Source organism: Porites lutea, chromosome 7, assembly GCF_958299795.1.
Source record: "Porites lutea chromosome 7, jaPorLute2.1, whole genome shotgun sequence".
NCBI classification, from domain to species: Eukaryota; Metazoa; Cnidaria; class Anthozoa; order Scleractinia; family Poritidae; genus Porites; species Porites lutea.
The window spans coordinates 5,542,522-5,556,519 of record NC_133207.1 but is presented as its reverse complement, the minus strand read 5'-3'; the positions used below and the strand labels follow the sequence as shown (position 1 = coordinate 5,556,519).

General features: G+C 42.1%; 1 protein-coding gene across 1 annotated transcript in view; it reads left to right on the top strand.

Annotated features, from left to right (window-relative positions):
• LOC140944251 (ubiquitin carboxyl-terminal hydrolase 34-like) overlaps nt 1-13,973 on the top strand; it is a gene marked incomplete at its 5' end in the record, with an annotated part of 58,198 nt that extends 44,225 nt beyond the window's left edge. Inside the window, 15 exon segments of the mRNA XM_073393385.1 lie at nt 415-498; nt 1,460-1,566; nt 2,174-2,348; nt 3,112-3,281; nt 3,796-3,874; nt 4,800-4,926; nt 5,628-5,735; nt 5,867-5,971; nt 6,424-6,548; nt 7,624-7,747; nt 8,370-8,455; nt 8,909-8,965; nt 9,855-9,938; nt 11,022-11,156; nt 11,759-13,973. Coding sequence (XP_073249486.1) covers nt 415-498; nt 1,460-1,566; nt 2,174-2,348; nt 3,112-3,281; nt 3,796-3,874; nt 4,800-4,926; nt 5,628-5,735; nt 5,867-5,971; nt 6,424-6,548; nt 7,624-7,747; nt 8,370-8,455; nt 8,909-8,965; nt 9,855-9,938; nt 11,022-11,156; nt 11,759-12,232 — 2,040 coding nt within the window.
• Between the last annotated feature and the right edge of the window lie 25 nt (nt 13,974-13,998).

Sequence of the window (13,998 nt, the reverse complement as noted above, 5' to 3'; positions counted from 1 at the left end):
CGTCGCCGTCGCCGTCGCCGTCGCCGTTGTAGTGATTATCATAGACAGGAAAACTTTACAAATGAGAATGTCAATGCAAACACGAGATTAAGGTTGCGTAGTGCCATACAAGTCACATAACAGAATATTTATCACAGGTTTCTAGTAAGATCTAGTAAGGTTGCGTTGTGAGAAAACGTTTCGCGCAGGAAACGCGAGCGAGCTGCCAACATCAATACGACGAATTTCGGCACACTGGCAAGAGAAAGAAAGGGAAAGAGAGAGGAAGGGGCGAAGGTCGACCTTGGCGAAGTTTTCATGAGTCAGCTATGAGCAATAGAAACGTGTATTTCATGTGTTAGTAAAGTAAAGTAATTATAGTTGATGAACGTTTCTTTGAGCTTGAACTTGATTCCTTGTTACGGTTGTTTTTAGTTCACGCCTTACTGTGCAGAGTTATGGCGTTTGTTTCATCCGCTCATGTCAGAGCCAAACATCGCTGTACATCCAAACAAACAGGTATGTAATCCCATTTATACTCAAGTTAATTACTATTAAGCTGCTGTACATGTGACACAGTTTGTAGCAAACCTCTCCAGGGTGCTGAATTACAGGGGCTATGGAGGCTTCGGCACTTTCTTGGTTCATTTGGGAAAAGAGTGGAAGTACTGATTTGCTACTGGTTGCCTTACCCATCTATCAGCCAATCACAAATAACGCTTGTGCACCCTAGGGAATAGACTTCCTACAAGTCGACCTCTCTTAAAAATTGAGCGAAGCGAGCTTCAATGCATAAGGTCGCGTTGCGACCGAGTGAGCGACGAAGTCTCGAGGTCGACTTGTTTCGCCTGACTGAATTTGAATCAAACTATAAGTTTAAAAAAAGGATTGACGTATGCTCTGTCGGAAGCGGCGTGAAATATCACTCACTGTCCTATTGGTCAACTTTCGTGACGTCACCGGTAGGATTTCGCGCCAAGCAGGTATGAAAAGTCCTTTAAAATCGTATAACCAACCAGGAAACAAAATAAAGGACTTTTAGAAAGTCTACCAAGCGATCTCAGAAGCCGTTTTATCAAAGCTTGTGCCCATTCTCCTTGTACACTTGGGAGTGTTGAATTGTTTTCTTTCTTTCCAGCAAATTGCTGTATTAACAAAACTGTAACGGTCCCTTAATCTTCTCTTTATTATTTGTTTTAAGTAAAATATGTTATTATTCAGTTTAGTAATCACGATACAAAATTACTATGTGAAAGCTATTTCTTGTTAGGCTGTCATTTTTAAGAAAAGAAGTTGAAAACTAAGTTGTGCAAGTTGAATTTTTACGTGCTAAACACGCGACGACATCTCAGTAAACCTGTTCTTACTGGTGTGACTAATTTTTTTTTCCAAGTAGATCACCTCTGCTTAATGCCCACGAATAGCCATTTGAAGTTGTGGGTTAAATTGTGAGGCATTATTTTTTTTTTCTTTTCTTTAGGCCCTGTTGATCTTTTGGTTTCACGCTTGCATTGGCTGTGAGGAAAATATCGACTTTATTACGGAAAATAACCACGTTGCCACCAACATTCCGCTCAACTACATTCTGTGAGTTGCCCTCTTAATTAATTCTGTGTATCCATTGTTCAAGTGCTTTGTTTATGTAACTCTTGTTGGGTCCTTCAAAATCCCTCGTGATAGTTTGTCTAGCAAAACCTGCCGGCACATAATGATGGCGTTGAGAGGTCTAAAACAACTTTCAGCACAAAACATTATTCATCTCGTTTTTTTTCCGTGCTTTGTGGATCAACGGTTTTTTATAATGTAGATGGAATTTTCTTTCTTTAAGCTGTTACCGACTTTTTAACCTGGTCATTTGAAACATGGAAAAATTAATTGAATTTAGATATCCAAGAGTTACAAGTGTGGTCCTGTGTATTGCGACTGGATCAGTTTGGTCCAACCGAAATAGTACTCTCCTACTGTGTAGACGGAAAATTCATGTTTGCGATCAATTGGTTTGCGTTTATCGTTAGTAAAGTTTTATGAACTAGTCGATTTGTGGACTTTTACTTTGGTTGCATTTGTGTTGTTATACGTTTTCCATTAATTTGACCCTTGTTTTCGCTCATGCAACCCTTTAACTGAATCTGCATTCATCTCAACACCACCATTACATTCTAACTATTTTGTTCACTGTGTTTTATTTTTTTAGCTCTAGTGACGAACCTGAAGTACTGACGTTTAACAGGAATGTTCTACCTGCTTATTATGGTCTACTGCGGTTGTGCTGTGAGCACTCTCCTTCGTTCACACGCCAGCTCTCCACTCATTCCAACATGAAGTGGGCTTTTGAGAATCTCACCACTCGCATGAACCAGTACCCACAGGTATTGATATCGTTAGAAGAAATTTGATGCCGGGTTAGGGGGGGGGATGGGGAAGCCATATCACCCATATGAAAGGGGCGGGGATGCTCGTCGTCTCGCTTAGGGGAGTAAATTTCGGATTTTGGTCTCACTTCCTCAGTTCTGTAGGGCGCACTGGACAAAACGCCATTATATTTAGACATAAAGGGCCACGCCCAGATTGGCCTCCTTTCTGGTTTTACTTCAAACTTTTCTACGAGCATCCTTGCCCCTTTTATATCGGAGTCTCCCTCCCCTCCCCCCCCCCCCCCCCACCCCTATGATTTGATGTTGATCACTCTTAGGACCTAAAGGGTGGAATTTCATTTTGTAAAACGCCGAGAAACAAACACAACCATGCAAAAGTAATGCCAAAACTACCAAAGAGGTTTCGTTCGGATGGTCTCACTCGTGGATTTCATCCACAAACTCAGAGTTAAATGTGAGAAGTTAGCTTTAAGTGTGAGAAGTTAGAAGTTATTAGAAGTAATAAGTCATATTTTTTTCTTTTTTTACAACATAGTAAAAAAACGCCATATGTGAAAGTACTGATAAAGAGGTTTCATTTGAATGGTCGCACATAGGACTTCTTCCCGCAGCCTCATAAGTTAGAACTACATACTAACTAAATACTGCCATGTGAAAGTGTGGAGATGATTCAAAGTTCTTTTGTTGTTTTCTTAAACACTTGATCAACTCAATCTTCGGAAGGAATTTTAAATGTTTTATATTTTTTCCTTTACAGGCAGTGGAAGAGCTGTTTGCTCTCCTGCGTTTATTTGCTGGTGTGACGTGTGACCCGTCGAGGGAGAAAACTAAAGAAGAAGAAGCGTTTGAGGCGGCCTTCAGAAAAGACACCATTGCACTGTATCAGAGTGTACTGGACCCTGGCGCATCGTGGACAACGCTTATAAGGTATAAATACATTATCTTATATATATCGACTCTGTTGAGATTCAGTCAACTCTCTCGTAACGAACACCTCCCTAAAATGGACACTTAGAGTTGGCTCCTGACTTTCTTGCTCCTTTTAGGGCCTGTTTACTTGGAGGTGTTGGACCCCAGGTAGGTTAGATAACCGGCTTGTCCATATAATCGCTCATTTTGATTTGATCACGTTCACATGATAGGTGGGGTGACCATATGAGAGATTGAATGCCCAGGCGGGTTACCCCACCTACCTGCTCCCCCCCCCCCCCCCTCACCCTTCCTCTTCAATGTGAACAGGCTCTTTGTTGACTCTGTTTTAGACTGACATCTCTCTAAGACGGGAACATAGTGCCGATCCCAAAGGTGTCCGTTTTAGAGCGAGTTGACCGTAAAAGAGAACAGATTTTAAACCAGGGATGAAATTCGATCACTGGATATGCGCAACGGCATGAACAGAGTGATTGTACAGCTAGTAACTGTTTTTTTGGTTCCATCGTAGTGCCTACAAAATCTTGCTTCAAACCGAAGAGGACAGATTAACAGTGGTTGCCAACCAGGGACTTTTGACACTGTCAGATGTAAGACTAAATTGCACTTCAACTCCAGTCAGTTGATAGTCTTTTCTTCTGATTTTCTTCCCCTTCTCCGAGGAATTTAAAGCGCGCGGCGCAAGTGCGTGAACGCGAAGCGCGAGAAAAAAGCAAGTCTCCCGTACCCATCCCTACTTATTACTCTAGCGGCAAGTAAATTCCCTTCGATTTTTATTTCTTTACGAATGCTCGACTCTCCGTGAAGAGAAAGGTACAAGGTCTGTGAACAGACAATTTTGTTAACTGCTCTTTTAATCGAATTATGAATAGTCACTAATGCAGGAAGGCGAAATTTGCTTGGAAAGGAGAATATACCGGGCCGGTTATTTAGATAAAGCTTTGTTCAAGCAAGTCTTTAAATGAGACGTTTAGTGAACCCAATGTCAAGACTTATGAATTAGCAAAAGCAAGATATACAGAGGCAGATATACAAGAGGCAGATATACAGGTTTATTGTATTAGTTTGACAGTCGTTAGACATTTAACCGGTATTTTTGCACTTACTAGTACATGGCAAAGTCAGGTGGAAGTTAAGATTCTTCTTCCATCTTTAGATCGCAGAATGTCTTTACATTGGAAGAGTATTTCTTAGTTGCGTAACATCATTCCGTACTGTTATATAGCTGGAAACTGTTTTCCCAACAGCGCGCGGTGTCATAGGTTACTTCGAGGTCACATGACATCTAACAATGAAAAATCTCTTAGCGGGCAACATTACAAAATCTAGGAAATCCAGGAAAATGTAGGAATGCGAGAATGTTCACCGACGACCGCCGTTACAGGGAGGTGTAATGAATTTCCAGCTATATAACAAATTACTGACTGACTGGTCCCGAGGGAAACAGTTAATTTTGTTTCCCGAGGCGGGACTGTTTCCCTCGGGACCAGTCATTAAGTGTTTATTATCAAACAGGCATTCACCACCCTTCACATGATGTACCACGAGGCCACGGCCTGTCACGTAACGGGAGACCTGACAGAAGTGCTTATGATATTACATAACTTGCTGGTGTGCTGCCGGCCGCATAGCAACAGACCAGGTACTATAGTTAAATAATGTATGGTTTACTTTACAGCATACATGCCGCGTTTATCAAGCTGCAAGTGCGTTTTCGTTTGTTTGTTTGTTGTTGTTGTTGTTGTTATTTTTTTTCAAACAAGGTAAACTCTTAAATTATGTCCCTCTGCCTAGTCAGCGAAGCGATGGACTAACATCCCGTCCAAGGGGGGAGTAGCAATACTCCTGGGCATGTTTCATGCTAAGGAAACCGGGATGCTATCCTGCCGTTTGGGCCTTTGACTCGTGTGCACCTTTATCAATTCTTTTTTTTCTTACCAAACTTCTCCGTCGCCAAAAAGCAACAGCATTCCCCCCGCTTATTCTACTAACTACACAGGCTACGCTCTTCTCCCCAACAGCTGTCTCTAACTCCACCAATACCGCCGACTGGTTAGCCTGCGCTTTTTTCCAAGAGTTTTTGTTGAAACACCAGCTTCTTCGTGCATGCTATTTAAAGCATTTGACTGATCTGGCTGAATAGTTTTTATTAAAGTGAAATCCTCATTATGACTGGAATGGTCAGGCCGGTTAGTTCTGACAAATGGAAAGTGTCCTAAGAGAGCACGCAAATGCTGTTCTCTTATCAAAGCTAAATGCTAGCGCTAGAAAACTCTAATTTTCGTTCAGTGTGCAATTTCTTTATTGTTTACGATTTATCTGTGTCTGTTTGTTGTATTTCAGATGTCCACAATAGCCTTTCAACCTGGACCGAGAGATTGGATGTGGCACAAAAACTCCTTTCTTTGTTGAACTCTTATACCCCTAAGGAAGTGAGACAGTCTTGCCTAGGTGAGCACCTAATGTGTCGTTGGCATCTTATTAACTCGCTTAATTGCGTGCACAGTTATGAAAACTGGAATATTTTGTCTTTATCCCACGATGGTGTTGACAAGAAAGCAATGATTTTGTTTCTTTGGCAGAGGTGCTGAACGCCATGTTGATCCTGTACCCGAACGACTTCTCAGAAGCGATTATTCCCATCATCCATGGCTCCCATCAGCACTGGAACAAAACGTCTCCTCCAGGTCGGTGTCGTTACTCCAAAAAGGAGACGTCTATTTCGTCTGAGTTGATTTACGTTGAGTTCCGATTACGAGCCTTTGCGCTGTTGTTAGAAACTTTATTACTCACGCACTTTATATCTTAACTGCGCGTTCAACCCCAAGAATTACCAATCAAGCAAAATTTCCAAGCTCCTGCATTTGATAGTGGAGATAACGTGAGTTCCAATGGCAAAAAGTGGGTAAAACCCTAGCCTGTGAGTAAGCTCTGTGTTTGAAAATCGTGACGCGTCGTAGGTTACGCGGGAGTTTTCCTCTAGCAACCGCGAGGTCACGCGCGAGCAAGGCGCGAAAGCGATTTTCAAATACAGATCTGGCTTACAGGCTAGTCAGAACCTTTAAGAAAACAAAAACGGGGATCAGCAGTAAGCCACACGAGGGCTGTACATTAATCAAATGTTGCCACATTATTTCAGGACTTCTCGGTCCATATTTTCCTCGTCGACACACTAAGGTGATCGTGAGCAGTAAGAGCGTCCCACGGCCAGCTGTACCTGAACTTAACATGTTCCTACATCCTTCATTCCTCGATTCACCAAAGGTAACGATCTTGAAATATTATTTGTTTTGCGTTCAATGAAATTGCATTGGGACAACTTTGATTTCTCTATAATTGCTGAAGGCAGGCTCTGGATGTCTTGATTTTTTCCATTCTTTTTTGGGAAGGACGTGCTTTATGTCCCATAGATAACCGCTACTTCGAGCTTGTGTAATGTTACGGCTGGTTTTCACTACCGATGGAGTCGTAATCGGAGGCGAACAAGCTCGACGGAATCAGAATCGGAAGAATCAGAGCGTTTCCGTTTTCATCCGACTTTCCTTATATCTCCGTCCCTTTTGATCTGGTGAAAACCAGATTGTCGAGTCGGAGGCAGACGCGGAAGGATAAACCAATCACGTTGTTGATATTTCTACGCTTGATTGGCTTAGTTCTTCCGCTTTTCCTTGCGACTCCGACAACCTAGTTTTCACTAGATCGTAAGTGACTGAGTCGGAGCCAGAATCATGGCCCAAAGCGGCAGCTTCTTTGTGCCTCGGACGGGTGCAATGACCTGTGACGTGATACAAAAGATTGGAAAGACACTTAGCAATACCCAGACTACATCACAAGAGCGAACTAACAATGGTTTCCGCAACACCAACAAACACGCTGGAACCCCTACTATACTACCAGTAGGGTTTCATAAACTTGCTATCTTCTATTTGAATCATTTGCTTCAATACCCCTGAAAAGCCCAATGGGGTTAACGTAATTATCATTTATTTGTCATCAGTGTCATAAATTATTGAAATTGGTGGAGCAAAATATCTTGTCTGTTGATCTGCGATAATTGATCCCTTCGTCTCTGACAAGTCAAGATGCTTTCCTCAATCTCGCACAATAATAGACCCTTCCGGGGGTTTTTCTACCTTTTACATGGACCAGTTGACGAAACTCCTTCGACACCGCTACAAAAAGTGTCTTACAAACTAGTAGTGCGACGCCGTTGATATGAACATGATTTTTGTTCTCGTGCAAATGAAACTAATGTTCACGAGAAAGGTTTTGCACTTAACCTCGTCTTGAAAGTGAGAGAAAAGTCCTTTTTTTTATTGGTGGTATGTTGTGTTTACAGGGAGTCGAGGAGTCGTACGACGCAGCTGTCACTGAATATTTTCAACCTTACCATTCGTTTGTGGATAAACTTCTTCGGTTTGGATTCAATCAGGATAAAGTACCCGATCATGTTATAGCTTGTAGTAAGTGCTGTAAATTATTATGCTCTTCTTACTAGATGCCATCGAGAGCCATGATGGGATTATGGCTCTTGATGCCATAGCCCGTAGTTAGCACCGTAAATAATTAGGCCAATTCCCAGTTCCGCCAATCTTGATACTAAGTGCGGAGCTCTTATGAAAAAGATTCTTTGTTCTCATGCAAGTAAAACTCATTTTCAGAAGAAAGGTTTTACACTTATCCTCGCATGCTTTTCCGGCAAGAAGCAGATACATATCTTATTGTAATTCTTTCAAAATATTTCTCCGCTTCTCTTTAGCTTAAATCACCCGTCAAGTTTTTCATAGCCAACTGGCGCTGACGAAATTTGAAAAATTTTGCAGGTCTCGGAGGGAGTTTTGCGCCGAAACCGATAAATCTCTCTCGATCTCTAAAATTATTATTAACAGTTGTTCGTTGATAGCTTTTACATAGGATGAATAACCCTTTATCCCATGGATTTCTTCTATTCGCATTAGTGATAAGCTGATGTTATAATATCTTCTTTATCACACCAGGTTTTGGGTCTCACTGTGGGCGCAACTGTCCCAGCCATCTCAGTTCAGTCCTCTTTTTAAAACATGTTATATTGCGTTCGTGTTTTAGGCTGCCTTCTAGCGGTAGAAGCCATTTCGCTTCACTTCACTTACTTTAGCAAGCTGTGGATGGAAGTGTACCAGAAGGCTGGTGAAGTAAGTCGTGTTTTTTGTTCTAAATGAATGGTTACTTGGCGGGAATGGCGTTAGTTGGCGGGAATGTCAGAAACTGGGATGAACTTTTGGTTCAATTTTCCATTGTTTCCGTTGTGAAAGTGACCATGGGGTTTTGCTCATATATGCAGGGAGAAATCATCGGCCCGGGACTCCGGCCCTTATATGACAGCCCTGCTGCTTACTTTAAGTTGTATTTTCCATTGTTTCCGTTGTGAAAGTAGCCACGTGGTCATGATCGTATTAGCAGGGAGAAATCATCGTCTCCGGACCCCGGCCCTTGAATGACAGCCCTGCTTACTTTTGATTCTTTTCTCCTTTGTTTCCAATGAAAGTAGCCAGGAGGTCATGGTCATATAAGCCGCGGGAAATACCCGGCCCCCGACCCTTAATGACAGCCGTGCAGTGCTTACAGGAGCACCTTTTTCTTTGCAGAATACAAAATACAGCAGTTGTATAAAGCAGCTGTGTCAGCAGCCGGAATTCTTAGAGGTAAGATGAACGAATGATCAGTACGTGAAGTGACGTTTGAGAAGTGACCTTTGCAAATTTAGTTCGCTAGAACCAGCTGCGTTACAGGAAAACACCTTTCTTGCTTCAGTGAACCTCAGCGGAAACAATTTGTATCTTTCAAGAGAGTTCCCCAACCCACTTCTCTCCTTTAAAGTTATCATTGCAAGTTTTGAATTCGATATTGCAATACCTATAATTTGGACGACGAGGGAGAGGGGCATCAACCACGTGACGTCCTATGATAAGGTCCAGTGCCTCGAGTCTTTTTGCAACCTGATGTAGCATATGAGCGAACAGTTTTTACCTTTACAATAGAACGTTTTCACTCACTTGGCCAAGAAAAAGGTTCCACTCCCATAGGATTGGTTTTGGACACCAGCATGGCCGCCATTTCATTGTTTTGGGACACCAATATGGCGGACGTGAGGTCACGGGAAAATGCTCTATATACACATGTTAATTTACAAATTTTGCCCGCGCCGACATTTATGTCACGCAGGGGATTTTGCTCAACTTCTCAAACTGTTGACTTGGAGTTTTGCTTGACAATTATTAGGACGTCCAGTTTTGAAGAAGGGTTGTCAAGGAGAACTTGCTAGTGAAACTGTACACTTTTCACAAAGTTTACATATACTTGAACGTAAACTGCTAAGGGAGCGACAGTCCACGCGAAGCGCTTCGACACTCGCTTTCATCAAATACAAAACGAGAAAACACATTTCTGTGAAAAGTCTATTGTAAATGATGCCTAAGCTCCCTGCTTCTCCACCAAAATCGTTTTAAGTCTCTCAGAGCCTTTGTTAATATAACCTGATAAACAAATAGTTCAGTGTTCCTGTTGTACGATTGAGTCCCCTTGTCTATTCAGTACATAGAACTGATCTTACTAGATGAACGGGAAAGTCTGAATGTGCGGGATATCTACACCTTCCTTTGCTGTTTCTTTCCGAGGGTAAGCATAATCAATTTTCACTTTAGTGTCAGGAATAGGTTGCTCCACCCTGTTACCTGCTTTCGTTTATCATGATTTATTGATAATTTATTTATTGATCACCGAAAATAAATTTTAGTTAATGAACAACACTTGTTTGTCCTATGTTCAGTGATTTTCACGTGCAACCTTTACGAACTCTTTATTGTTTATTTGACCAATCACATGGCACTATTAACTTGCATTCCCATGTGCTTCGTCACTGTTTTTTCTTCACGGCCAAGCACAATGTCTTCAAGTTTTCTTTTCAAATTCCCTCCCATCCCACCCTTCGCTTTATTTTATTTTATTTTAGTGGACATAGGGCTTGCGAAACCTTAATTAAGTGCCATGTTGTCAAGTAGTAATCATTTTATGTATATAACTTATTAATTAGTTAAAGACAGTATTATTGTAAGCAACTTATCTTTAGTCATAATCAATTTCTGCCTCAACACTTTGATGTCCTTTTCAGTTACGCGTTTCAACTCGAGGCAATGATATGACATCTGTTTAGTTACTTCTTACACTTTTTCTCTGAAGACAGTAGTGTATTTTCAATAAAAATTGGGAATGGGGATGAAGTGCTCCTCTCGTCACACTTTTCAGACTTTTGCCCCCACAGACTCGACGTTTTGTACTCCTGGGATGTACATATAGGTTAGTGGGGGCCCTAGGGAGGCCCACGATTGGTCACAGCCGACCCTGATGGGAGGACCAACTCCTTCCCCTATATCGGTCTGTGTATATTTACCCAGGAACGGTCACAGTCGGCCCTGGGAGGAGGCCCAACTCCCTCCTCCATACCGTCGGTGTACCACCCTGGTGGTAGGTTTTCTTTAGCTCACAAAAATCCAGGAGTACATGGGGCTGACCTTTTAAGTTTCAGTGGGGCACTTTGTCACCCACTGCCCCTTTTTGGGCCACACCAAGTTATTGTTTCGTTGCTGTTCAGTATAATAATTTTGGGTCCCCAAACATGAGGAAGTTTATTAACTGAAGAGTAGTCAGTTCAGGTTGCAGTTTTCAAACCTTTTGTTCTCCTTCCTTTTGCCTCCCTCACAGGTGTCTAAGCAGGTGTTGGTAAATCAGTGGACTAACTTAGTCAAGACACTTGTAACGACAGTAATTGCCGACAGACCTGCAGCGGAGAAGGCGAGTGACGCGGATCTGTGTGTTATAGCCAAGAGACTTACTGCGGTAAGTTGTTCGGATAGATTGGTTTTAACCTGAAACTTCAGTGCCTAAATGCTCTCAATCTGGCCTCTTAATCTGGATAGCGCTATTGTCCTGCCTCGTAGATCAGTCGGTTAGAGCGCTGGTACATCTACTTCTGTGCACTACTAATCCCTTACTCAGTACTTAAATTGCTCTTATGGCTGTGTCTATGATTGAAACTCAATGTAATAATAATAATAGTAATAATAATTCCGTTATTTACCCTCGGCAGTATTTATAGCACTAATGCTAGTGGGGCCGAGCAATAGCCTGAAGCAAATAATCTAAAACTTAATAGGGTTAAGAATCCCAGCTGGCCGGAGGCAAACCAGCTGGCTAATTGCAAACCTGGCCGAGGATTTGAACTCGGGACTACCATGAACAAACCCAGCTAGCGGTTGGAGCGGGACTTGAACTCGGTGCCTCCAAATTGCAAGTCCAGCGATCTAACCACTCGGCCACTCTGTCTCTCATACTTCAGCGTGCTCTTTCAAACAAAGCCTAATGGGCAGTACTATTACACAACAGGAGGTGTTTTTCAGTATTACTATAGAAACGTTCCTAATAGCAATAAACTTTCGCAGGAACTCCGAGCAATGTCTCTGCTGTTCTCTGTTCGGGCGCCGCAGAAGTCCGACATCAGCCCACTACTTCAGCCGAGTCTTGATGCACTTCTGTCAGTCTGTCGCAGGTATCAAAACAAAAAACAAGAAAATACAAAGGCATCGCGCGCTGCGAGCGAGACTGAGCAACAGCAGAAAAACGAAGAGTCCGAGGACAAGAAGACAGGTGGAGAGGTCGAGCCGGTGAAAAAGCGAAGGAGAACGTTAGAAGGCGAAGAACAAACAAGTTCTAAAGGAGCATCCGCATCGTCTGATGTGCCAGGACCTAGCAAGGATGATGACAGCGTTGCTGCTCGGAAAAGGGAGAAAGTCCAGAGTAGCTCCCAAAAACAATCCCCAAAGAGTGGATCAATTTGGGGCTCAAGGCCACCCACTGATTGTGTGGACTCGCTAGTTAAAGCTATTCAAAGCGCCATCACCAAAATCCCTGTATAGGTAACAAACATGAGAGGAACAGTCTGGCATTTATTGAAGAACTGTTGTAAAAGACACTTTGGCCTTAGGAGTCTGTTTGCTGCCAGATGAGTCCTAAGCTACGGGAATCTTTGCGTGTTTTTATGGACTGCTTTTGCAGCGTTTTAGTTTCCAGTGCACAGCGGGAAAAGCCAAGAAGTTTTCGTTTTTTTTTTTGTTTCCGAGAACTTGTGTATTTGGAATGATAAATGGAAATGAACTGTACCCCAGAAACGTTGGGAACCGGTTGGACAACACTCCAAAAACGATTTGATTTGAATCGTGGTGTTGACGTTTTTATACCCGTGAAAAAGCTTGCCTTGTACTTTGCTTCATTCCCTTCCACTAGGCTAAAATTTACATTATGCAGTGAAAGGAGGTTTTTGGAGAGTTAAAGCAACCATGCACCTTTTCACGTTTCATGGCTTCCTGCCGGTGACAATGCAAGCCCCGGTAACTAAACATACAAGACTAAACAGGGAAGGCAGACAAGCCGGGTGGGAGTGGTTTCCTTTTCCCGGTTTATGCGTTCTCCGACATGGACAATCAGAACTCCAGTCTGGGTTTTCCAGTCTTCAAGACTTACTAAGTCTTTTCTTTCAACTTAAAGCCTGTCCATCAAGTACGGGTTTCTAATTTCGTCTTTTTTAAAAAAATGGGAGTATTGTAGGGAGGTGTATTTTATGGACTTTGCATCCCTATATTTGGAGAGATTGCAAGTTGCATTGTATGTTCACAATTTTGCAAATCTACAAGAAAAGCGCTTTCACCGCCTTTTCTGACTTTGCGAAAAATAAACGGTTTTAAGATAATACTTACCTTGAAAGTAGATGATACCATTGTGCGTAGAGGCCACCGTCAAATCAGAAATATGACCATGAAGATGTGCATGTTATATAATTGTAAATGCCCACCGTAACGCGAGTAACAACCTGAGAATTAGAAATAGGTGATATAATGTCACGTGGGTAACACATTCCCCCTTGGAGTCAGGCGATATAATTGCAAATTTCACCGTTTCGTCTTGGTAAATATTTTATTCTTGAGAAAAAAAACAATATTGATCTTGTTATTTATCACTGAGAAAAAAGGTCTTACATTAACTTCCTCGTTGAAAGCTCTTTCAGTGCATTTAAAATTATATAGCAGTAGTGTGGATTTGTTTGGAAAAGAAACAGAGATCATAAATTTAGATGATGTAAAAGTAAATTTTGATGGAAATGGTTCATTAATGTTGCCGTTGGTGCATTCTGCAGATAAAAAAGGTAATACCGTGGAAGCTCTCGTAACTGAAACTCTGGTAAGCAAACAGCTCCACTTACGGCTACCTTTACAAAACTCCGTTTTTCTCAACTCCTATACAAACCCTGTATTTTTTTTACATTCTCGCAAGCGGCCAGGTCCAGGTACGAACACCTTTTCCGCGTCCCGAAAGTGTCCGCTTACGAGAGCTTACACTGTATTGCAAGAAACGATTGCAACGACGATTTTTAAGGCAATTGTTGTAACAATTCGAAACAATGTCGCAAAAAACAAAAAAGTTGCAAAGCTGTGATGCGTTAAAAATAGTCGCTGTGAATTGTCCCACGTAACACTGGACAGTGCTGACAATAATAAAGAACAGCGATTATTGGGCGACGGTGAGCAAAATATCGTCATTTGGCAGTGGCGTCAATTGCTTATAGTCCATTTGTACGATGACTCCGTTTACTACTAATGGCCTGTTTACATGGAGGTGGGGTGGGGGG